At 45.1% G+C, this 26,000-nt stretch overlaps 1 protein-coding gene across 20 annotated transcripts in view; it reads right to left on the reverse strand.

Annotated features, from left to right (window-relative positions):
- The window catches only part of DNM1 (dynamin 1), a 129,376-nt gene that overhangs the window by 73,603 nt on the left and 29,773 nt on the right, over nt 1–26,000 (reverse strand). For 15 of the 20 annotated variants that reach the window (XR_014215876.1, XR_014215877.1, XR_014215878.1 and 12 more), the window contains exons 2-10: nt 16,220–16,293; nt 14,519–14,668; nt 13,599–13,802; nt 12,749–12,847; nt 10,636–10,796; nt 8,905–9,047; nt 7,229–7,364; nt 5,468–5,535; nt 3,326–3,464 (exon numbers count right to left, since the gene is read on the reverse strand). Coding sequence is in view for 16 of the 20 variants with exons in the window: in XM_082208871.1 (XP_082064997.1) it covers nt 3,326–3,464; nt 5,468–5,535; nt 7,229–7,364; nt 8,905–9,047; nt 10,636–10,796; nt 12,749–12,847; nt 13,599–13,802; nt 14,519–14,668; nt 16,220–16,293 (1,174 nt within the window). In the remaining 4 variants the exon portion in view is untranslated. The remainder of the gene's footprint in view (nt 1–3,325; nt 3,465–5,467; nt 5,536–7,228; nt 7,365–8,904; nt 9,048–10,635; nt 10,797–12,748; nt 12,848–13,598; nt 13,803–14,518; nt 14,669–16,219; nt 16,294–26,000) is intronic. The other 5 variants (XM_082208867.1, XM_082208874.1, XM_082208872.1 and 2 more) reach the window with 1 other exon arrangement.

The following is a 26,000-nucleotide window of genomic DNA, read 5'->3' on the forward strand; positions in this document are numbered from 1 at the left end:
GACTTTTCTCTTGAAGATGAACATGAGTTAAAATTTACCACTGTATGTTGCCACATAACATGTGTATGCACTCTGCTAGACTTTTTAAAACTCAGAATCATGTATAGTATTCTGTAACCTGAATAATAAAGCTTCCGTACTATAAAGCTGGATTCTGCAGCTTGCATAAATCAGGTGCCAACTGTTTCCCCCTCCCTGTGTGCTTTCATAAGGGAACAGCTGCCAAACAGCAACAAGGGTGTTTCTTACCTTTTGAGTCTGAGTATAAAAATATTGGTGTGAGGAGACAAGGTATGTTGTCAGGTGCTAATGCCACCAGCTTTGGCCTCACTTTAGAATATACTGTTAATTGTCTTACTGCATGCTTACTTTTGATATATTACAAATGAATTGCTATTTGATGACTTGCTAGCGTTATGTTGTAGTGATATCCTTTTCGTTGGTTATTGTACTACTGTACAATCTTGAATTCCTGGCTGCATCTGCAAAACCTACCAGTGGCCAATTAGGCACAGTTCCCTCTCCTCAAAAAACACCCCAATGTACATTTGCATGTGCTACTTTCTGTTTACAGATAACATGCGTAGAGGCCGGTGACCAAGATGATAAAAGGTCTGGGAACTCAACCTTATGAGGAACAGTTTGGGGAGCTTCGTATGTATTGCTTAGATGAGAGGTGATATGATAGTCATCTTCAAATACCTTAAGGGGTTCCACATGAAAGATGAAGCAAGCTTGTTTTCTCCTGCTCCATAGCGTAGGACCCGAACCAGTGAATTTAAAAAACAAGAAATGAGGTTCCGACTAAACCAAAGAAGAAGGTGGACTCTCCTTTACTGGAGGCTTTTAAGAAGAAGTTGGATGGTCACCTGCCAGGAAACCTTTAGCTGTGATTCCTGCATTGCAAGGAATCGGACTAGAAAACCCTTAGGGTCCCTTCCAATGCTACAAAGCTATGATTCTATTATTCTAAGTTGGTCAACTGCCTGCCCTGCACAGAACTACCCCTGAAGGAGCAGGTACACAGCTGAAGAGTGTTTCTGGGACCAACATTGTCCTAGAGGCCCGCATAACCTGAGTGGCTAGAAGTGTTTTTCCCCAGCTGCAGTTAGGATGGCAGTTCTGACAGGTGAGGAGGAACGAAATGGAAAAGGGAATGGCTGGCTGGCTCCCTGAACAACAGCACTTTATGCTGCACCATTTTGGTACAGTTTCCACTTGTACAGGGTTATGCTGGACTAAACAACACTCTTTCCTTTCTCTCTCATTCTCTCTCTCTCTCTCACACACACAGCGCCAAGGGCCTCAGTCACAGGCGAATTCAAACTGCAAGTGTTGGTTCTGTAGGAACCAGTGATAACAATCTCTATCTGTCTGCATTCTTTCCAACTTTTCCATTCTTACCTGCTTCCTAATTGCTTAGAACAATTGTGATGAACCTTCAGCCCTCCAGATATTATTTGACTACAACTCCCATCAGCCCAATCAAGCATGGCCAATGACTAGGGATGGTGGGAATTGTATTTCAGCAACACTTGGAGGGCCAAAGGATCCTCACACCTCTGGATACCCAGTCCTCACTAGAAAGAAGGAAACTGTTCTTCATGACCGTTTTAGAAAGGGTTTCACTACAGATACAGATTTGCTCTTGTTGGGGGAGGGCGAGAGAAATAAGATAAAGAGGAAAGAATGTGAATAGCACAAACAAACAGAAAAGGAGATTTGTAGAAAAGCAGAGAATGGTGATTAACCAATGGGAAAATTAACAGAGAAGGTACAAGTGGACTGGGCAGGGGCATGAAAAATTGGCCCTTCCAATCCAGTTATTCAGATGACACTGCATACTTGGCAGCCTAGCGGCTTGTGTTTAATCAGGCACTAATGGCAAGATTTCTGGGTGCTCCCCACAGCCACAGACCCCCCAACACCCCCATAAGGAGAGCAGGGTAAAAAAACAAAAGTCCTCCCAGCATTCTAGAACTTCAAGGAACCTATGACAGATGCGCTCACTTTTGTTTGCTCCCAATCTGAGCCCAAGAATGATGAAAACCGGTCATTGTGGCCTCTTGCCAAAGCACCAGGCATCTCCTCATTTGCCTGGACTCAGTCTTTGCCACAAATAACATTCTAGAATACTCCACCTTTCACCCTGCCCAGTTACCTGTTCCCAAATGGCCACCAGTTCGTCCAACATGCCAAGGGTTCCAAGCGCTCACACTCTAGAGAGTCAAAGGCCTTTTTAAAATTAAATAAATAAATTCCAGTACCTGGGTGTCTGCCTGAAAGGAGCAGAGAATGACTAAGAGAAGGAACACCTGTCTCTCCTGTATTTCTCTGCACCTGCAGTCATTTGGAATAAAATGGGGTGAGGTTATGGTACCTCTCCCGTGACAGCCAATCATAGCCTAACTGAATGAAAGATGGAAACTTCCAAGGCAACTCATTCCAAGAGACTGAGGAGAGAGTGGTGGGCAATCAAGAGAGGAGAGATGTTTTTAGTTTAGTTCTCTTCAGCCAGTTGCTGCTCTTCCAGGACAGGACACAAACCAAGCCAATCAGAAAACGTACCAAGCTTCAGAGGTTTTAGAACAGACCCATGTGGCTATGGAGCCCTCAGAAATTGAAATCCCGAGATATAAAGACATTTATTAATGGTGGAGACAGACTGTTAGAAAAATATTATGTGCTACTCTAAAAAAGAAAAAAGTGTGATGTTTGAAGGCACTAGGTGTTCCAGTCACTGGTGTGCATGTCTCTAAGAGATGTTGTGAAGCCAAGTCAGCTGTAATCGCTCTGGGAATGCTAAATCTGTTTCCACCCTAAGCATTGTTTCCTATCTATATCCCATTCTGAAGACCTGAAATCTCCAAAGGAAGCTCTAATGGAGAAATCAGAAGCAAATGGAGAAATCACGTAGGATTCTGGTGAAGCTGTGGGAGGTGGGGACAAGGCTTGTTGGGTTCTTTTTTTTTAAGTATAAAATTTTCCTCCCGTTTGAGGGCCAGCTGAATGCATTTGTTCCTCAATGTGCAATAAGTTGTAGTGGGACCCAGGATTCTAGAGCTCATGAAGAAATGGCTGCGCTTTGTTTGGCGGAAGGAAAGCTAGCCACACCCCTTAAGCTTCCCCATCTCTTTCTGATTGGCTAGGGAACTCCAGCCTGGATTCGCTCAGTTCTAGTCATGCTGTTAAGGACGGTAGTTAGAAAATACAACAAAACGTCACTGCCAGGCAGGGTTGTCACCCAGATCACAAATGCTGTGCTTCAGCCAGAGGGGATGTGGGCAAGAGCATGTTGGGACTCCATGCTCCCTTTCGGGGTTACCTTCTTGGTGCACTGTCTAACGGTATTGATTAACTCCGAAATCACCATATCCACGCATTTCAGGCAAGGCTCTTTAATCTTCTTCACCTGCTTTTTCACAATGGTCTCAAAGGCCATGTCGGGCGTGAAGAGACCGGTTCTAAACACCCCGGTGGGGAAGGGGACAAGACAAAGTGGGAGGAAGACAGGGCAAGAGGAGTGACACAGCATTACAGATCAACTTCAGAGCAGTTGCTCATATCACAGAGAAGCAGCTTTGGGTGTGCTGGGTGAGACTTGAAGAATCAGGAAGGAAGAGAAGAGCTCTCTGGGTGCTACACAACCCACTTCCACACATGGACAAGGCCAGGGGTGAAGGACACTGTGGCTCTCCCAGCTACCATCAGCTCCAGGTGATGTAGTCAGGGATGTAGGGAGCTGAAGTGATGAGCCAACCTCTGGCTTAGATGGAGAGGAGATAGCCCTCCTGTCCCAGCAGGCTTTGGGCCTCCCAAGCTGACCCTTCTTCTGCCCTACTGCACTGTTCTCTGAGCATTGCTTGCAGCAGGAGTGGGGAACCTTTGGCCCTCCAAATCAGGGGTGAGGAACCTTTGTCTCACACACTCATACAGGCAACCTTCCCAGGGCTGCATGCTGCAGTGGATGGGGCCAGAGGCTGAGCAATGGAAATGACTTTTACCTTTGTACCGTACTTTACATCCCAGCCATGCAAAAGTCAGGTGTTTCTACACAAACACACACACTACCAATCCATCCACCATCTAAGCAAGCGAGAGGCATTCTCTCAGTTCAACAACACATTCAAACCAATCAAAAGCCTTTGAGGAGGGCCCAGAGCAGGGCCTGGCAGGGGCTAGATGAAGAGGCTTTGGGGGGTGCATTTGGCTCCCTTGCCTGCACAAAACCTTGTTGGACTCCAATTCCCACCAGTCTTGACCAGCTTGGCCAATGGCCAGGGATGATGGGAACTGTAGTCCTACAAGATGTACAGGGCCACTGGTTCCCCACTTTTACATTAGTAATTTTTCATTACTGTTTTCAATTTGTTCCTTTGTAGCTTGGCATGTGCTACTTTATGGGGTTCTATTGCTGTGCTGGCTGGGGATGATGGGACTTGTAGTACTAAATTTTCCCAGGGCACCAGGTTGGTGAAGGCTGCTCTTGTCATTGCAAGGAAGAGAAGAGGCTCAAGTAGCGGGAGCAGTTCTGCCACCAGCACCACACCTAGTTAGTCCCTTAGATTGCATATCTTTTCTAATGACACACTTGCAGTGAGGGCAGAGGGAGCAGAGCATCAGATGAGAACAGAGCCAAGAGAACTTTGAGGCTGATTATCACTGCATACAGAAGCAGCAACAAATGTGTATCCCAACTCAACCTTTACGATGTGGGCCTTAGGCAGGATGCACACCCCATCATGAGTTGCTCATCGTGGAAAACTTAAAAGTGCTGAGAAGTCATGGGAAGTGAGAGGGGCAAAATGCACCTCAGGGCTGCTCTGTCCCAGCTGGCATGCTAAGAACCTCCTCCCTGTCTTAATCAGGCCAAACTACAGCCAGCCCCTGGGCTTGGTGCAACATCAAAGCCATACGCCTGAAGCTGGTGCTATCCAGATGTTTTGGTCTACAGCCCTCATAATGCCAACCAGTGACCACATGAGCCAAGGCTGAAGAAACATCTGGAAGGCATCAGGCGGGGGAGGCGGTCTAAATGGGTCCTGCAAGTATGACAGGCCTGTTTTACACCAGTGCAGGTTGCAGACAGAAGTGGCCTCACCACCAGAATGGAAAACTGAGCCGTTGTAGATATTCGAGGGGGGAAAGCAACATGAAACAATAGCCAGGGTGGGATTACTTCCTGGGGTACTTATTCTTGCAGATGACATCACTTCCCCTTCCACAGTGAATGGAAAGGCAGCTTTATTTTACATGCTCCTGGCTCAGGGAAACAGGAAGCAAGCCAACGGGGATCAATAGTGGAACCTACCCACAGGTTTCAAAGCCGACCACCTCGGCAGGCACTTCTGCCCATCTGCCAACCTACCATACCTCTGATGTCTTCAGGACCCAGCCCTGGAAGTTCTAGAAATACTGTCAAAGAAACGGCGCAGAGGCAGCCTGCCTCCACTGCATTGATACATGCCTGATTCCATGGATGTTCTTGATGGCGTAGCTGATCTCTCTTCGCAGCTCCTTCTCATCAAATTCCATCTGCGTGGGGAGAAAAAGCCATCAGCACAGACATTGCAGCATGTTGCTACACGTCTGGACTACCTCAATGTGCTCTATGAGGGACTTCCCTTGTACAGTGGTGCCCCGCAAGACGAATGCCTCGCAAGACGAAAAACCCGCTAGACGAAAGGGTTTTCCGTTTTTCGATGCGCTTCACAAGACGAATTTCCCTATGGGCCTTGCTTCGCAAGACGAAAAAGTCTTGCGAGTCTTGCCATTTTTTTTCGCTTCCCCCCTTTTTCTAAGCCGCTAATAGCCTTTTAGCCGCTAAGCCGCTAAGCCTTTAATAGCCGCTAAACCGCTAATAGCGCTAATCCGCTAATAGGGTTGCTTCGCAAGACGAAAAAACCGCTAGACGAAGAGAATCACAGAACGGATTATTTTCGTCTTGCGAGGCACCACTTTACTTGATCAGGAAGCTGCTATTACTGCAGAATGACAAGCGAGGATCTGGGAGGCCAGGGTTCAAATCCCTACTTGGTCATGAAACTCAGTGGGTGACCTTGGGCCAGTCACTCACTCTCAGCCTGAAACTACCTCACAGGGCTGTTGTGAGGATAAAATGGGGAAGAGGAGAACTATGTACGGCAGCCTGAGCTCCTCAGGATATAAAGGCAATAAATTAAGAAGGTGGGATATACCGTTGCCTCAGGAGAGTGAGGAAAATTCTCAGGGATGATTCACACCCTGGCCGGCACTTTCTTGATCTCCTGCCCTCGGGCAGAAGATATAGAAGCATGATTAGTCGCACCAACAGGGTAAAGAACAGCTTCTATCCGTGGGCTGTTAGGCTGCTGAATGAAAATATAACAACAGGGCAACTGACTTTCGGGTTTGGTGGGTGGGTGTCAGCAAACGAGGGGAATTAAGACTAAGAGAGCTGAGTGGGGGGTGCGCGTGTAATCTCACTGTATACAAGCTGGACAAGTGACAATAAAGTATTTCAATATACATGCAATAAATTAAGTAAATAATAAATAAGCACAAGGGCAAATGGCCTCTTGTTATTCACCTCAGCTCTACAACAGTTCTCTCAAAAAGGTTGTCCCTCAGGAAACTGAAACTTACACCCCTGTTCTTATAGGTTTTCAGGGCCTCGCAGAAAGAAGACAGGGAGCACCACCCCAGCTGCTCCAGGGGGTGGGATCCAAACCAATGGATTCAAATGAGGAGGGAGGAGATTCTTTATGGGGAGATGAAACTTTATGGGGGCAAGAGCCATTTGACAGTGAAACAGGCTCCCTCAGAAAACGGTGGACTCTTTGCGGAAGGTTTTTAAACAGAGGATAGCTGTCTGTCAGGGATGCTTTAGCTGCAATTCCTGCACTGAGGTGGTTGGACTAGAAGATCTCAGGTTCCCTTCCTACTGTACAGTTCTATGATTCTATGATTAGCAAAAAGAAGGAAAATGGAAGGAAAAGAAAATGAAGAAAGCAGCATGTTACCCTGAAGGAGACCAGTTGAGAAGAAGAAGAAAGAGTACAGGGAGAAAAAAAGGAAATGCCAGCGGCAGCCTGTGCCAGCCACCTCAGAATTCATTCCAGCCGGCACAGCTGTTCAACAACCCAGCAGGACGCAGCAGGGCTGGTGGAAGTTGTAGGCCAAAATATCTGCAGGGAACTGGACTGCAGAAGGCTGGCCTAGGCAAATGCTAACGAGGGATCCGTTTTACCTTCACCAACTCAAAGGGGAATCTCTCGTGGAAGATGCGGTTGATCCTGGCACCTCCAGACAGCTCATAGGTATCGATCTGATCGCCAGAGCCTTCAATGCGCTTCTCGAAGTCGACAGCAAACTGCTGGACCATTCTATGCAGGGAATTAAAGAAGGGAGGAAGAGATTTCATAAATGTAGAACACCCATCCAATTAAAGTTCACTGAAGCCATCACATGTTTTACCGTCAGCTTGTGAGCTGGCTGTGATTGGCCCTTTCTATTGCACACTCCAGAAAAAAGGTCTAAATCATTTGCTACAACATATATGACACAAGCTTAAGAATGGATAGAGAGCCTAGCAGACAGCACTGGCGAGGGCTCAGAAGCCAGTGTGGAGTAGTGATTTTAGAGTGCTGGACCAGGACCTGGGAGACTGGAGTTCGAATCCCCACTCAGCCAGGAAGCTCACTGGGTGACCTTGGGCCAGTCACCATCTCTTAGCCTAATCTCACAGGGTTGTTGTGAGGATTAAATGAGGAGGGAGAACTGTGTATGCCCACCTTGAGCTCCCTGTAGAAACAGGTGGGATACAAATGTAATAAATCAATAAAGTAAATGTACTTATGAGGTCCCAGGAACCAAATTTAGGTTGCCAAGTAGGATGGTGTAAGCCAGGAACTCCAGTGCCTTGGCTTCAAGTGTTTGTTTGCTACTGCTAGAAGCCTCCGAGCCAAGATGGCCTTAGAAGACAGGATTGATATAGGGGACATGAAGGAAACCGAGTGGGAGAGAACCAGCAGCGTACGGTTATCTCTGGTGAAAAATTCAATGGGAAGGACAGGGGAGGACGCATCAGAGGTGGTGGCGCTTGGCACGTCAAAGAGGGCATTGAGCACAGCATGTCAGAAATCCCCCAAGCGGCAGACTCTTCCATTGCGGTGATACAGGGCCCCAAGAGCAATCTAAGTTTGGGTTACCAGACGTCCCCGATTCCCGGGGACAATCCCCAGATTTGAAATCTGTCCCCAGACAAATTCCGTCCCCGAAATGTCCCCAGATCTGCAAATCTGCTCCGGGGAAACGTGGCAGCGGCAGCCTCAGCAGCCCAGAGCCAGCCTGGTAGCGCAGTTGGCTCTGGCTGGCTTCAGGAGCTGCTTGCTGCTGTGGGGCCCGCCATTTTGCCTCTCCGGAAGTCCCCATATGATGTGTCTTATGCGCAATCCATCATACGGAGACTTCCGGAGAGGAAAAATGGTGGGCGCCACGGCGGCGAACAGCTCCTGAAGCCAGCCAGCGCCAACTGCGCTACCAGGCTGGCTCAAGGCTGCTGAGTGCTGCTGCTGCCACCACTGCCAAAGGTGAACCAGGGATGTCCGGTGGTACAGATCTCTTGCCCCCTTCCCCTTTGTTTTGACTGACTGGGGGAGGCTCGGGAGTCACGTGCGGGTGGTTGTTGCCTGGTTTTTTAAAAACTCTGCGCATTTATGTTTCACAGCTCGCAAAATAAGGGCTTTACACCTTTATATAATACACCTGTGTGCTTGGGCCCAGGGTCTTTGGCCTCACCATCCCCACTACTGACTCCCTGTTGCTACTCAGCTTCAAAAAAAGGGGGAGGGGAAGTGTCCTTGGATTCATTGAAAAAAATCTGGTAACCATAATTTAAGTGCTCTTAATTAATAGGTCACTCACTGAAGCAGAGCTTTGGTCTTGCGGGCAGGGTCATCAGGGCGGAAGTTCTTGTATTCTTCCACTTCTTTCTCAATGGAGAGAAGCTGGCTCTGGAGTTTGTTTCGCAGGCCTGGCAATGTGTCTCGGATATGATTGGTCAGTTGCTGCACAAGGAAAGGAGACCATTGACAAAAATGAGCTAAAATCCCATTAGGCTGGTTGACGCATAGGCAAAAGCAAGCTTTGTACTTCAGGATGATGCTTCAGGATTGGATATGCTTTCGTCTCCCCTCCCTGCTTCTTGGGTTTTGTTCTCATGCCTTGATAGTTTGTTTTTATGCCTTGATCAGTCAAACTGCGGGTTTGCACAAACCAAAGCTTGCCAGAATTTGAAACCTACTTCAAATCATGCTTTTCCTATTCTTGGATAGGTAAACTGTTGTTTGCACAGGTTAGGAAATAAGAGAGGGAACTAGATCACATGAGGGAGGAAGAGTACATGAGCTTGGTAAAGTCATAGTAGCCAAACTTCTGTTTAGCCATTAAGTATGAACCAAGTCTATGAAGACAAAAATTAATTGTACTCTTTTGTCATCATTGTTTGATGGTCAGCATACAACATTGTACAAGGCAGCATATTTTTAATGCTGCACATGTCTGTCAGTTGGCATCATCTCAGAACAGACTTTGTCAACTGGTGCCCTCCAGAAGTTTATTACTATTGCTCCAGTCGTTTAGAGGGGACCAGGTTGGTGAAGGCTGTCTTAGGAAAAAAATTCTCCTGTGTGCAAGAGAAGACAGAATGCCTGTTTGAAGGTGGTCCTTGCCACCTGTAGATTTTACAAACAACTGCTTTTTTATAATAATAATAATGATAATGATATCTGCTGCCTTATTAGTTAGGGGCACATTTTTCATCTACTAGGGATGTTTTACTCAATTAATCTAATGGATTTATCCAGAAGAGTGTAACTAGAATTGATAAAGAATCATCTACTTCACATTTTGTTTTTCCGGCTTAACATTTGCAGCTCTCTAAACTGTTCCTCATAGAAGCAGAAACACAAAAGCAGTTTTTAAGTCTCTGAAGGTCTGCCAAGGAGACTTGTTCTCTGTTGCTTCAGAGGGAGGGACTAGAGCCAGTGGGTGGGAAATGCAGGGAACCAAATTCCAGCCAAACATTGAGGCAACCATCCTAGTGGTCTATGCGTGCATGTGACATCATTTTGGGCGTCTGCACATGTGCGAGCGGCAAAACCCGGAAGTAACGCGTTCCGTTACTTCTGGGTCGCCACGGAACGTAACCTGAAAACGCTCAACCTGAAGCATATTTAATCCGAGGTATGACTGTAGCTGAATTCTGAATTGTGCATCGTGCAGAGTGGGGAGCTGAGCTCAACCTGAAGCATATTTAATCCCAGGTATGACTGTAGCTGAATTCTGAATTGTGCATCGTGCAGAGCGGGGAGCTGAGCTCAACCTGAAGCATATTTAATCCGAGGTATGACTGTAGCTGAATTCTGAAATGTGCATCGTGCAGAGCGGGGAGCTGAGCTCAACCTGAAGCATATTTAATCCGAGGTATGACTGTAGCTGAATTCTGAAATGTGCATCGTGCAGAGCGGGGAACTGAGCTAGCTGTTTTCCAGCCCTCTGATCCCTGCACAATCTCAATGTGTTTTGTATTATTCTTTCGGTGGTACCCCAGGCAGAAGTCCCAGCCAAGTCAGCCCTGTGTGCATCAGCCTTTACCTGGTTCAGTACTTTCTGCAGGTAGGGCGTGCCCATACGATCGGCCATGTGCCTGTACGCTGGGTGGGTGAGAAAGAACTTCCTCTCTGCAGCCAACGCAGCCTGAATATCCTTCTTTCCATCAATATCCTTCTGGCTTCTGTTGACCACACCAATGTAGCCTAGGAAAGAACAGATCCGAAAGTGCAGGTATCAAAGAGTGATAGACACAAGCTACATGACAAGGATCTGGATGCAACGAGGAACTGAACTGTGTTCAGTAACAAGTTTGGGGAATCTGTGGCCCTCCAGATGTTGCTAGACTACAGCTTATAAAAACATAAGAAGAGCCTGAATTCTTTATGAAAAAAATAAGGAAAACTTTTAGGTTGCAAACTCATACTTGGAAAAGCCAGCCTGTCTAGTATCACAGTTGTATGAGTGCTTGATTTATTTGACAAGAGATTCTGCAATAAACATTTTTTTTGGCAACTAAGAACTCACTATTGGAATCAGGGTTCTCTGCCTACATGGCTACTAAAACAAAATACAGTGGTGCCCCGCAAGACGAATGCCTCGCAAGACGGAAAACTTGTTAGACGAAAGAGTTTTCCGTTTTGGAGGTGCTTCGCAAAACGAATTTCCTATGGGCTTGCTTCGCAAGACGACAATGTCTTGCGAGTTCCTGCTGGTTCCCCCCCTTTTTCTAAGCCACTAAGCCACTTATCAGCTGATCCGATCATCAGATAAGCCGCTAAAAGCCGCTAATAGCGCTAATCCGCTAATCCTTCAATGGGCTTGCTTCGCAAGACGAAAAAACCGCTAGACGAAGAGAATCACAGAACGGATTCTTTTCGTCTTGCGAGGCACCACTGTACAGATTCCGCACCAATGCAGAGCCAGATATTCCACTGCAGCTGTCCTAAATTCAACCAGCTATAGCCACATTGTGCAAATCAAAACAGTCCCATCTCTCTCGTTAGAATCTAAGTTCCTGAGCTATGTTTTATTGTTCTTTTTCAATGCCAAGTGGCATTTTTGGTTTTGCAACTGTAAAAATGGTTTTAAATACCATCTCTACGTGGGTAACATATTGTGGATTTACAATGTCTGCTTTGAATTCATTCTCAAATGTTTTGTCTTACTTTATTTTTGCTGTTGTTGCTTTTCATTTATGTAGTTTAGTGGAGAAAACAACACTTTGAATGATATAAAACTTTATGTTCAACATGCCCAAATGCTTAAAAATACCTTCCATTGTCAATACAGCTGTCATTTGGTTTAGTACCTATGTAGGTGCTAGGTGAAAATATTGTCGCCCTTAGGCCATGTAGTCGAAGATCCATTTTTCAACGAGAAAAAATAAGTTTAGATCAAAATTTAAGCTATTTAGAATTTGAAAAATATTTTGTGCTGTTGCTATATGATAAATAACAACCAAAAACATAAAAAATAGAGTTAGGTAAAAAAAAAGTAAAAAATGCACATCAATGCCTTTGGCTTAAGGGCAATGATATTGCTCCATGACGAATTTCTCTCCGGAAAAGTGCTTCACGACTCAGCAAAGTTTGGGAACCACTAGACTATGTCACAAAAGTAAGGCGTAGTGGAAGGGACTTGTAGAAACCCGCTGAAGATCAAAGCATATGGGTAGCTTCAGAAACGAAGAGATGGTCTTTAAGGTATCCCAGCTCCAAATCGTTAAAAGGTCACCTCCAACAATCAATTAGAAATCCAAAGTCAATTGTTGAAGTTCAGGAGTAGCGTCAGCCAACATTGTGTCCTCTAGATGTTATTCAACTACAGCTCTCATTACCCCTGACCACTGGCCATGTTGACCGAGGTTGGCAGGAGTTGTAGTAAGAAACAGCTGGAGGGCACTACATTGGCTACCCCTACTCTGGAGTGTGAAAAGTTTAACCCATTTAGAATTCCCAATGTATTTTCACCCAGACCTGGTGGTTCATCTTGAGCCTGGGAAAACATTTCCTTTCTCCTTCTTTTGAAAGATTAAGGGCAATGTTGGCAAGAGACATAAATTGTCAGAATGCAAAGAAGGACTAGGAGCTGAAGTAGGCCCTGATATTAGGAGGAGAATGAAAGCGAAAAGAGAGGAAAACACAAAAGTCCTTGCCTCTCCGTAGTGGAAGCAGCTTGTTCTCTAGGACATCACGAGCATCAGTTCCTTCATCCATCAGGTCCAATTTGGTGATAACTCCAATGGTACGCTGGCCTGTTAGATAATAAGCAAACAATGAGAGTTATGGGGTAGTACATTGACCTATTTCATTCCAGTACATATCCTGGACATTTCCCACATATGAAGACCAAGAGGAGACCTGAATTCATGGTTAGTGAGAAAAAACCAATATCCATATACAGTATATGGAATGAGTTCTCAATGGGATACCTCATTGCTTGTGGGGAAGAGGGGAATAGAATAAGCATACACCTGTTTCCAGAAGGGTAGTCATATTAGCCTGTTGAAGCAAAAACAATGAAAGACCTTGTGGCATCTTAATGACCAGCACATTTATGATGGCGTTGCTACAAAGATCTGGGAGCTTATCTGGAGCTAGATAAACAGGATGCAGATTGGGGGAGGAAGGTGAAGCTGTAGGAGTTCTTAGTGCTGTTGTTTGGGATCTCATACAGGATTAGCAATGGTGCCACCTGCTTTAGCATTCTGCTTGCTTACAACATGATCTACCTGTATATTTGTAAATAAACTGGACTTAACGGTCAGGGGTCCTTTACCTTTAAATAAACTGTTATTACAAAAACATTCTAAGTCTCCAGCACTCACTCTCATTACAAGGAAAATACAAATGTAAAAAATGGCACCCCTGGAACTTTGTGCTGCTTGGAGTGAACCTTTTTTGGTGATATTTGCAATAGCCAGCGGTCAAGGGAAGAAAAGGAGACCATTGGGGTAGGAAAGGGACAAACTATGAGAAAAATATAAACACAAGAGCTGAGTTTACCTTGAGGGTCGACTTCTTTAGCAATCTTGAGAGCATCAGAGTTGGCCAGGTCTGAATTTGCTGGGGACACTGCAAGGATGAGGCAGTTTTCTTTGGTGACAAACTGCATTAGCATTTCACGGATCTGGAACTCAATGTCAGCAGGCTGGTCTCCAACTGGAACCTTAGTCATCCCGGGAAGATCCACCAGGGTCAGACTCAGGACTAGATAAAGGAAGAGAAAGAGATGTCTCATAGGAACGTAAGAAGTGGGGAAAGTATTCTACAGCCTAGAGAAGAGGTAGTCAATGTGGTGTTCTCCAGATGGGATGACAACTGCCAGGGATGATGGGAATTTAGTCCAGAAACAGGGCCACAGATTCCCCACTCACGGTCTAGAATGCTGTTTCACAATGTTCAAAACCAAATGTCCATCCATAGGAGCCAATTCCAAGGTCCCTTCAGCCCTCCCAATAAAATATTTGAGGGGGCCAGGCCCCCCCAAAGTTCATGGGGATTGCTATTCAGTTGGGTTGTATGCACCCCATGTGGGGTTAATTATGCAGTGTGGGGCTTACCTGACCTCTCCAATAATTTATTCAAGTTGGTACCCCTGTATCCATCTGTTCCACTGCTTTACTTTCAAACACAGATCCAACCAGATGTCTCTGGGATGCAGGTTGATATAAGTCAGCCTTCCCTAACCTGCTGCCCTCCAGATGTTTCACAGTTCCCATCAGCCACCCACAGCCAGCATGGCCTTAATGCAGGGGTCAGTGAATTTTTTCAGGGCCAGTCCACTGTCCCTCAGACCTTGTGGGGGGACGGACTATATTTGGGGGGGGGATGATGCAAGAGCATCATGAGCCCCAGTAGCTGCTTCATACAAGATGGAGTCTGAGGCTTCCACCACCCACACCTGGCACAAAAAGGGGACTTACCATGGGGAGAATAGACTCGCAGATTGATTGGAACAGGAGAGATGCCCTTGTTTGAGCCAGTTATCCTGTCAGTCTCAGCCTCGATCTCCTGACGTATCTCATCAAAGTCAGTGAACTTCTTTCCTTTGCAGTGTAGGAACTCACCATATTCTAGAAAAGGGGTGGGTGGGAGGAAAGGTCAGGTTTGCATTTCTGGTACAGAAAGTATTGGTTTAAAGTGCAGAGATCTTTCCTATTCTAATTAATTCAAGAAAGTTCTGGAAACTTCTCTGTGTGATACATGCTGGTGCAAGCTGGAAGTTTCTAGCTGACAAGTAAGACCATTTATCATCTTGGTCACCTCGCTCTGCACATGGTTCCACCTTGTCAAGCTCCTTCTTAAATTGTGGAGCCCAAACTGGACACTGGACTCCAGCAGTCCAAGGCAGAATAGAATGGTGCTATTACTTTCCATGATTTGGACACTTGATGCAGCCAAGAATAGCATTAGCTTTTTTTTGCTGCTGCATCACAATGTTGACTCATTCAGTGTATCTGAAGAAGTGTGCATGCACACGAAAGCTCATACCAAGAACTAACTTAGTTGGTCTTTAAGGTGCTACTGGAAGGAATTTTTTTTATTTTAATGTTGACTCATGTTAAGCTTATGGTCTACTAAGACCTCCTAGATCCTTTTCATATGTACTTCTGGCAAGCCAGGTGTCCTCCATCTTATATTTGTGCATCTTATTATTCCTGCCTAAGTGCAGTACAAGGGTGAGATGCATTTCTATTTCAATTATCGTCATTATTACAAAAGATGCATCTTATACAGTGGTGCCTCGCAAGACGAAAATAATCCATTCTGTGATTCTCTTCGTCTAGCGGTTTTTTTGTCTTGCGAAGCAAGCCCACTGACGGATTAGCGCTATTAGCGCTTTTAGCGGCTTATCGGATCAGCTGATAAGCGGCTTAGAAAAAGGGGGGGCAGGAAAAAAAACCAGCAGGAACTCGCAAGACATTGTCGTCTTGCAAAGCAAGCCCATAGGAGATTCGTTTTGCGAAGCACCTCCAAAACGGAAAACTCTTTTGTCTAGCGAGTTTTCCGTCTTGCGGGGCACCACTGTAAGCAGAGATATGCAATTCAATGCAAATCTCAATCTTTCTTTATTATCTTTTTTGTGATGCATTCCTTTCCCCCCCTGAAATTACATCTTGCATATATGAACACTGTGCACGGGAACAACAGCAGAAAAGAAGTGTTGAGTTTTCCCTATTGGTATGAAGAACAGAAAGAATTATGTGGAACTTTATAATAATAGTAATAATAAATTTTTATTTATACCCCGCCCTTCCCAGTTCAGAAAACCGGGCTCAGGGCGGCTAACAACAAATTTAAAACACTTAATTGATGCAACAAAAAACAGCATAAAATACAGTATAAAACATGAATAACAATAAATTCAGAATTCAAAAATCTATTTAGGGGGAAAATTAAACCAATAAACATTAGATGATCACCAGGGCTAGCTGCCTAAATTAGTCCTATTTGGGCCGGCGAGGAGACTAGGGGAGAATTAGCTGTGGGATCCCACTGAGCGGGAACTTTGGGAGACAACTTTGCATTTACACCACTCTGAGATTTTCTACAAGTAGCATATAAATTTTTCGAAACAAAAATAGAAGACTGAAATGAAAGAGGAGATAGAGGGGCTGGTGTACCTGTGGGGGAGTTGACCAGTTGCAGGACCAAGGGACGCCTGGTGACAATGCCGGATCCACGGGGCAAGAAGTCCCTGAAAAGCAAAAGGAGAAGAGTTCTGATGAAGGGTAGCTTCCCAAAAACAGACTGCATCATTGGATCACTGCAGTCCAGTGGTGTAACGTGGGGAGGGGAGCGCTACAAGGATGGTTGCCCTGGGCACAAAATTGTTAGCAGTGCAAAATTTCAACTCCTGGTGTTGCCTCAATACAGCTGCATGCTTCCATCACTGGGCTCCATTAAAAACAGCTTCTCCATGCTAACCAGGAAGTGACCTCTCCAGACAACAGAGTGACTCTTCTTTTATTATCTCTGTGGCTAGGATCTCCTGGGTGATGTGGACGCCATTAGGCAGTTGAATGTGCATGCGTACTCCATCCGTTTCCCTCCATCACACACACCCTCCACGTGGATCCTGGGAACTGGCAACCTATGTTATGCCACTGCTGCAGTCTCTGGGTTCTGCATAACCAAACAAGTGGAATGTGCTTCCCCTTCCCCTTTTCTTTGGTATGATGCATGTTTTGTTCAAAGATCACAACATAACTGCATCAGCCGTAATGGAGGGAGGTCAACTTGGGGGGGGGGGGTTTGACTCGGATTTGCATACAGAAATGCATGTCCAGCTGTTAAGTTTTATATGTAGTCACCCACATGGCAACAAAACAAACTTGGAAAATCTTTTATGTTTCAGGTTAAGCTCACATCCACAGGATTATGCTTCAATCTCAAGAGTTAAGATAATGTCTCCATAGTGGCTCCTGAGACTGAGATGGAAGAGGCTCTCCTATTGTTAATAAAGGATATAAGCTGAGACCCTACCGAGTCAAACTCATCTTTCTTTGTTATTCCTCTTATCCAACTCTGGTGGTGAGCCAAGCGCTCTGGAAGTACTCCCTAAATTCCACAGGTATTGGGTCCCAAACTCTGTGGTGGGAGGGGGAGCCCCCCAAGTGGAAACAACTATTTGCCTCACTGCTGTCATAAGAAGAAAGACCAACTCTTTATGCTTGACATTTTGATTTATATAATTTTCCATTGACAACAGGGCTAACATGGGATCAGGTACAAGATGTTGCCCCATAATGGCAGATGACAGTGTAAAATACAGTAATACTTCAGTCCAAAGACACAACAGCAAAGGCACACAAATCCCTTAATTACTGGTTTCGGTGTGATACAGTAGAGCCAGTGTGGTACAGTGGCTAGAGCGTTAGCCTGGGAGACCAGGGTTCAAACCCCACTTGGTCTTGAAGCTCACTGGGTGTAACCTTGGCCCAGTCACTGCCTTCTCTTACCCTAACTTGCCTCGCAGGGTTGTTGTAGAGATTAAATGAGATGGAGGAGAAGCATGATAAAATGCAACAAACAAACAAACAAACAAACAAATAGAATTATTATTTCTATCTATTAAGTACTTAACAGTGAAATAGAGCTTTTGCACTATTTTTTTTTTTTTAAGGGAAGAAATAAGAAATTGCCTGGCAACTTATCTGGCAACAACTCCCACTAAACTCAATGGGACTTACTTTTGAGAAGAAAATGCAGGAGATTTCAGCCTAAAGCTGGCACTGGGGTAATTCAGAGATTATTAATAACAAATACTCCACCCACATTCATCAGCCCATACCCATCAGAAATAAATTAGGATGAAGCTGCAAGGAATAGGTTTTTAATGAACACTGCAGAGTATCTTTGCTAAACAGGATTTACTTAACATAACCTAGGAGGGTCTATGCAGGGAAGACATAGCCAGACAACATAGCAATGCAATAGTTAAGTGTTAACAGGAAATCTCTGCTTTAATACTGCTTTTAGCTAATTGTGGAAAAGCCATGGCCGCAGCTCTGAAGGCCCCCAGGGTGAGAGCAACCAAACTGCCGCTTAAGTTGGTTCCACGAATCAATGAGATCCTGTCAGCTGAGTTCTAGCACACTGCTGAAACCCACAGAGGGCAAACAATCCCTCTGCAACAAAATCAGTTACAGCCAAGCATTTGCTTCTCATTTGGATTCCTCCTCTCTGCTCAGAAAGAGGCTTGCACTTTCAAATCGAGAGCAACAGGGAACATGGTGGCAAAATGCGGCGGCAAATGTGGCAAAATGTGCACCGGGAATTTTATGGGAAGGGAGTTTCCTTAGGATTGCTGATTTAGGAGCCACAGCCCACAAGTATCCCCCCTCCCCAAGTAATTCTAAAATGACTCTCTCTTCCGTAAAGCTCTGCAGTGCACGCACCACAAAGCGAGTTGTGCTGCCCTCTCTCTGACACTCGCAAGTCCCACTAGAGTTGCATCAGCCATCTTTGGCTTCAGCTCTGGATGTCCTGGATTCCTCTCTTTGCAGAGTTCTGATCACACAGGGTGCTTCCATGTGTGGACAACTTAACACAGCCTTCTCCAACCTGGTGCCCTCTAGATGATTTGGACTACAATTCCCTTTGGCCCGAGCCAGCACTAAAGATGTCCCATAAAGAAGGAGCTGGCCAGAAAGAGGCCACAACAAGACAGAAAATGTCTTGAACGGCAGTGCAACAAGCCATCTTTACACTATTCCACACCTCCTAGTGGTGCAACAATAAAACAACTAGCACATTTGCAAAGCTAAGCAGGGTCCAGTGTGGTTTCAAATTGCAACTGCATGCTGAGATTCCTGAAGCTAGAGTTCCCTTCCAACTCTACAACAATGAAATCTATGAAATTGTGCAGATAGTCTATCATGTGTTAAAAGGGGTAGATTTTCTGAGCACATGTTTCCCACTCTACTTGCACAAAAATGGGGCAAGCGATTAAACAGCACAAGGTGCACAGGTGTTTTTGCTATTGATGCTGGAGTGGGGAACCTGTGGCCCTGCTGCTGCTGTTGCTGGATGACAAATCACATCTTTCTCCCTGACCACGCTGACTGGGGCTGGTGAAAACTGGGAGTCCAGTAACTTCTGTAGGGCCACAGATGCTCCACTCCTGTCGTACATGGTGCTGTAGAAGAGCCTGTGTGTGTGTGTGTGTGTGTGTGTGTGTGTGTGTAATGCGTCTACATCTCAACTTTCTCCCCAATTTGGATACCAAGTCGGCCCTCAGGCAGGTATGCTGTACTTAAGCCAATAGAGGTAATTTCAGGCTTGCAAAAATGGAATCACGGGGTGCCAGCTATTTCACTAATCATGCATTTTAAAGGCCCATTTCAAAGTAATGCTTCATGCAGCAAGAACGTTCCAAACACTATGGGAATAAATGCAGCATTTTTATGTGCCAGCCATAAAACATTATTTGTATGAATGAATAGTAAGTGCTGGCATTCTGTGAAGGTCCCAGTTAGCTTACAAGTTAAAAGAATCAATATTAGTGCATTAGTACCCCCAGAGAGCACTAAAAAGTTTTGTCTAGCTTGTTGTATCCCATACAGAATGAATAAAAATGGACACCTCTTGCCACATACATAATGAAATATCATTTGGACAAGAGTTCTACATCCTGTTTATCACAGTCAGGTTGCCAGGTCAGGAACCTCCCAGATCCTGAGACTGAGTTGTGTGCCCCAGTGACACCCATAAGCATGACAAATAAAGCATCAACCACAGTCACTGAGAGCATTTCATTCAAATAAAAAACACAAAGCCCAACTAATGGGCAAACATGTCCCTGCTTAGAAGTTAAGACAGGAACCTTAGCTAAAGGAATGCTACTATGATAGGGAGGGGAGGTGGGCAGACCCCACCACCACCACCACCAGAGAGTCTTAATTTGCAGAGATGGAGGTTAATTGGGAAGGGGAAGGAAGGAGGGGAGGAGGCAGACCCTGTGGAGAGTTCATTCAATAATTTGCAGCCTGCTCCTGCAAGGCTGAAGCTTGCAAGCTCTATGCATAGTTGACATCATGATGATGATGATGATGATCATCATCATCATCATTTAAGGGCACTCTTGCTCACTTGGAGATTCAGGCACTCTACCTGCCATCCATAGCTGTCAACCGTCCCTTATTTGGTGGGAAACTCCCTTATCCCAGTGCTTTGTCCAGCTGCTGTCCCTTATTGCTGATGTCCCTTAAATTTCGCAGATTTCAAAGGAAGCAGCTCTTCTCCCTCCCTCCCAGGGAGGAGGGAGGCTCCAACTGTGTTGCTTGGCTGCATTGCTCACCCAATAAGGAGTCTAAGAACGACTGGGGGGTGCAGCTTGCATGCCTTGTGCAGGTCAAATTGGCCGTGTTGCCTGGGGACTTGCCTTTGCTCAGCGCTTTCCAGCGGAGAGGTGACGGTGGTTTTCCTTGCTGCATCCCCTTTGCCAGGTTGCTGCGCTGTGGGAACCACCGCTTGAGACTTCATTTGGCTTCTGGCTGGGCTTTCTGCCTTTGGCTCAGAAGCTGAACATACCTGTATTTGGAAAATCCCTTATTTTGGCTGCTGATCCCTTATTTTTGAGGCTGCTGGTCCCTTATTTTCAAATCTGTAAGTTGACAGCTATGCTGCCATCTGGAGTGGGGAAGGAAAACCTAGAGCCCTGGAGTGTCTGCATTTGGTCTGGATGGTACAACCAAAATTGGGGATCCCAAAGCATGCTGCCTCCAAACGACCTCCATGACTCTACATGACTAGAATGTGAGCTTTTAGTTAAAATGCACCTCTGGGTTATTTTGGGGCATAGGAATTCGTTCATTTCCCCCCCCCCCAAAAAAAAAATAGTCTGCCCCCCCCCCACAAAGTCTGAGGGACAGTGGACTGGCCCCCTGCTGAAAAAGTTTGCTGACCTCTGTTTAATACACTTTAATCACAAAAACAAAAAATTCTGGTATATGCTCGAATCCCTCCTACAAAATACTGACAATCTAGACATCCCCTATGACACTCCCTCCCCCACTACACACCCACAAACTTATATTTATCATAGGGCTCCTATTTGTTCATTATCTGAGATAAAGGGACCACAGCTTTTTTTGGCACATAATATGACAACTCTTGACACAACTTGGGAGACAATGGTACTCTTCTGTGTTTGGGTGTAAAGCACACATTGTACTGGCCTGGCAATGCTGCATTGATAGACTGTGAATACACTCGTTATTTTGAACCACAATTGTGCAAATGGTGCTTGAAATAAAACCAGACAAAAACTGCTCACACGTGCCAGTTCGGACGTCTGACAATGGAAGATACAGAAGGTGCAGCAGTCCAGAATTTAAGCTCTCCAGACAGAAGTTGTGAGTGGGCTCAATGAGGACATAAAACTGTGAAAGATGTCAAGGCGCAGGACGTGGGATAGAGGAGCTTGTGGGGAAATCCTGATAATGTCAGTTTTTTAAAAACAGAACAACTAAGCAAGATTTGTAGCAGGCCAGAGAGAAAGAATGCTGGAAATGGACCGTATAATGCACCAGTCCAAAACAATAAGCATCCATTTTTGTTTCAGATAGAATACCTGGAATGGTAAATGACAGAAGTGCTTATCTCAGGAGTGCAGGCTCACCATTTGCCTGCAGAGGGTACCCAGCAGCAACAACAGCAACAGTTAAGCAGGGATGAGAAACTTCAAGATACTGTTGGACTTGAGGTCCCATCATCCCTGGCTATTAGTGATGCTGGCTGGGAATGGGTGGAGTCCAGCAACATCCCTGAGTCAAAGAGCCCTAGGTAACAGGTGGGACTAGCCCTACTATTAGACAGAGGGAGGCAATTGCCTCAGGTGGCAGATGCTGAATGGCAGCCCCAGCTTCTCCTCCAAAGTCTCCTGGCCATAACCTTCTGTTGGAGGGCAGCCCCATAGTTACCCTATTGACCTCAGGTGCAGTGGAGGATGAAATTTCATTGCTAGACTTGAAGGAAGAATCAACTGCCAGACCAACTGACTTTTGTGTATGGAATTAGTCAGTCTGTCAAATTTGTTTGTTAGAAAGCACTGGTCATCACAAAAATACAAACAGTAAGTTCCTACATTTCAGCATAGGTGGTCCCCAGTCCAAGGGGGAACCCCTGCACCCAGAATGTACAATAAAATGTTGTCTGACCCGATAAGCTCCTAAAACAGACATGGAGGATTGCAGCCTATGTTAGTCCTACTCAGAGTAGACCCACCGAAATTGGTGGACATGATTGAGGCCACTGAAATCAGTAGGTCTGCTCCAAATATATTTTCGTCAAATGCAACCCAAAATCTTTATATGCTGTGTCTTAATTCCAATCTATCCTCAGATAACAGATTTTCTCTCTATTGCTCAAAAAGGAAAGTCTCGGGGCAATTCCTTTAAGAAACCTTTCCCAGGGAGAATTATGCCAGAAGCAGGACCTTGAATAATGAATGATCCCTGGAGGCAGATTCACAATTGAGGTTTTACAGGTATTATGGCATCTCTCCTATCCAAAGAGGCTTTAGGCATAGTTTGAAATCTCAGAGCTTTAAATGCCTTCCTCAGCACACCAACCAATAATTTTTAAAAATGTGATCTGGGAGTCTATATAACCACATTTCGCAGAATAATGGTGATAATTGCATAGCTTGGAGATGACATATTGCGAACAAAAGGTCCCCACAAAGGGGCTAAGAGATGTGACAGAAAATTTTGTTTTCTGAGCAGGTTGAGTCATCAAGTGTTTTTTCCCCCTACCAGCAAACAATTAACTAACTACAGTGCCTGACTGGCCAGAGTTCCAGGGGAGGCAGTTGGAGTGGAGGCAGGAGTGTGTGAAGGGATTCTGTCAGGAGGCTGAGGAGAGCCGAGAACTCCCAGGAGATGCTCTCAGGTTCTCAATCGCAGAAAAGACACAGTCCCACACGTGCCTACAGGGAAAAGGGTCCCCAGAGGGAAAGGGCAGTAGTGATTCCGAGGCCAGGGAGGATTTGGGAGTCTGCAAGGGAAACAGTCCAGTTAAAATCCTAAGTTGCTGAAGTTTGTGTGGAGAAGTCTTATCAATGGAAGATATGTAAAAGAAGGTAACCTTAAGCCTGAAGAGCATACGGTGGTACCTCGGGTTAAGAACTTAATTTGTTCTGGAGGTCCGTTCTTAACCTGAAACTGTTCTTAACCTGAAGCACCACTTTAGCTAACGGGGCGTCCCGCTGCCGCCACACCACCGGCATGCAATTTCTATTCTCATCCTGAAGCAAAGTTCTTAACCCGAGGTACTATTTCTGGGTTAGCAGAGTCTGTAACCTGAAGCGTCTGTAACCCGAGGTACCACTGTACAGCCTATAACCTGAAACAGTATATGTTTTAATAAAAAGCAACAGCACTGTTTCTTACATTTCTGTGGAAGAAGGAGAACCAAAACTCCTTGTTTACATCTGTTATAATAAAGTTTGTTTGCAACCTGTTTTCCCAAAAGAAAAACCCACTGTCGCTCGTGATACATTCTCCATTGGAGGAATTCACCTGAGGGAAAGGGAAACTGAGGGCTGGCACAGCGGCGCCAGGGAGAGAGAGGGCCGTTGCACCTTTGCAACAGACACCCCTATCTTACACTTTGTGAGGTGCTACCTGAACCCACTCTAAGTCCTGTCTGTGAATAAAGTTTTGAATTAAAATTAATAGTCTTGTCAACATTTTTATTGAGCAATCTAAGCCAAAATCTCTCTCTCCCTCTCTCTGTTTATCAAAGCACTGATCTATTCCTGACTTTACAAAATACAGCTTGTTCTTCCACTGTAATATTCTAGTTGTCTGCCCAGGTCTCCAATTTTAGCAACAAGGAAGTAGTGGGTATAAATTTTAGATACCATATCCAACAAACATATAATATTTCATGTGATTGATCTTAGAACCCCTTCTTATGAATGGGTGTAATAAGAGATGGGATCTTGCAAGAATCATTGAGTAAAAAGCTTCTCAAATAGTAGAATACTTGCACCAGTCAATATTTTATTTATACCTTTGTAGGGACATTGCATAGTCACTGTATATTCTTAGAAAGCCTTTAAGATATTTATTCTTTATCAAATACCCACAGACCTTACTCTCTGATATATTTTGGCATAACTTTTTAATTCTCCAGATATGCTAGTTATCCGGATAATTTGACTATGCCCAAGTATTGCCATGTCTTTTCTAAGGCCAGAGTCAACTGTCTCCCTCCTGCAATATTGTAAGGGTGTTATCAAGGTGCCCCAAATGAAGACTGCTTGTGTCCCTATAGAGACGAAGTAGCTGATACTTTGGGTATTTATTTATTAATTTATTAATGTAATCTTCATAGTGAGGAAAGTAGTAGGCTATTTAGCCCTTGCCCCTCTTCCTTATGAGAAAACACTCTGGAAGGACTAAGGGATGGTATTTGAAATATTTATTGGCTAATAAAGACAATTAATGACAGTTAGTGGCCAAGTTTCTTTTCTCAACTCAAAGATGTTCACAAGATAATACTCTCATTTTAATTGCCGGCTGTATCTTCTCTTTTTATCCTTGTTTCATATTTCATTTCGTGTAAGTGAATCTTTCAATGATCACTTTTTTTCTTTCTGTTGGCTCTTGTCTTAAAGGGTCTGTGACTGTACAATAAATTATTGATTGACAGATCAAGAGTCTCTTCCCACTGTGTGATTGACACTTGTGCTTTGATAGATACCGTATTTTTTGCACCATAACACTCACTTTTTTCCTCCTAGAAAGTAAGGGGAAATGTCTGTGCGTGTTATGGAGCGAATGCCTGCGGGTGGGATCTGCTGCAGTCGTGAGCAGAGGATCCATGGTTCCCCTTCCTTCCCTCCTCCGTGGTTACAAAGCATGGATCCACATGGATCCTCAGGATTTTTGCATTGGGCTACTCCAAACTCACTGTCAGATCACATGTCTGTGGCCACAGCATGAACCACAAAAATCATATATTCACTATTTCGTTTAGAATATTATTTTTCTTGTTTTCCTCCTCTAAAAACTACGTGCGTGTTATGGTCAGGTGCGTGTTATAGAGCGAAAAATACGGTATTTGGTCTCCCTCATTCCATGCAGTGCAATGGATCAAACACCTAGCTGAGTTTTTCTCCTTCTCTGGACAACCCAACTCTATCCAGAACTGGAAGGGGAAATCCTTCATTCCCCCTTTATATGAATATGTTACTATCATTTCTACATACTGTCATTAGGGCTGCAGAACTGTATTTGGAGCTGTGGGGTGCTATTTTGTCCTTTGTGTCAGGCAGCATAATGTATTGGGCCTGGTAGCAGGCCCTGGCTTGAAAAGTCATTGGGCTGAGGCTGCCAATCAGAGCAGACAACACTGAGTTAGGGTGGGTATATGGTCTGCCTCAATATAAGGCATCTTCATAGTAGTGTTGGCCTCATGTATCACTACAAAACCAGATTTGTAAAAGGAGAATGATGACATATTTGTATCGCCACCTAACACCCTACTCCCAAAATATTGTTACTGGCTACTCCAATCTCTGCTGAGCGGTGCATGAGATTCCAAGGGGTCTTGGCACTCAACCAGGTTCTGGGTATCTTTGGGGGAAATGAGGCTCGGTGGAATCCGCAATGTCTTTGAAGTATGATTTGTTTACACCAGACGCTTTCAATGGAAAGAGGTTCCACGGCATTCGCATCTCGGAAGCAGCCTGCCTTTCACAGCAGCCCAGCATTGGATTTCCAGACACCTCTGTGCCTCTTGCATGTGCCGTGCAAATCCCCATAGCAGAACTTAGCCCAAAGTTTGCAGATGAGCTGCAGCAGCTTTGGAAGGGCAGCGATGACAAAAACAGTGCTGCATCATTCGCCCATATTGCAGAGACAGCATCACTGCATGGCAGAGCAGCACTTA

Source organism: Podarcis vaucheri (genome assembly GCF_965113315.1).
Source record: "Podarcis vaucheri genome assembly, chromosome: Z".
Classification (NCBI taxonomy): Eukaryota; Metazoa; Chordata; class Lepidosauria; order Squamata; family Lacertidae; genus Podarcis; species Podarcis vaucheri.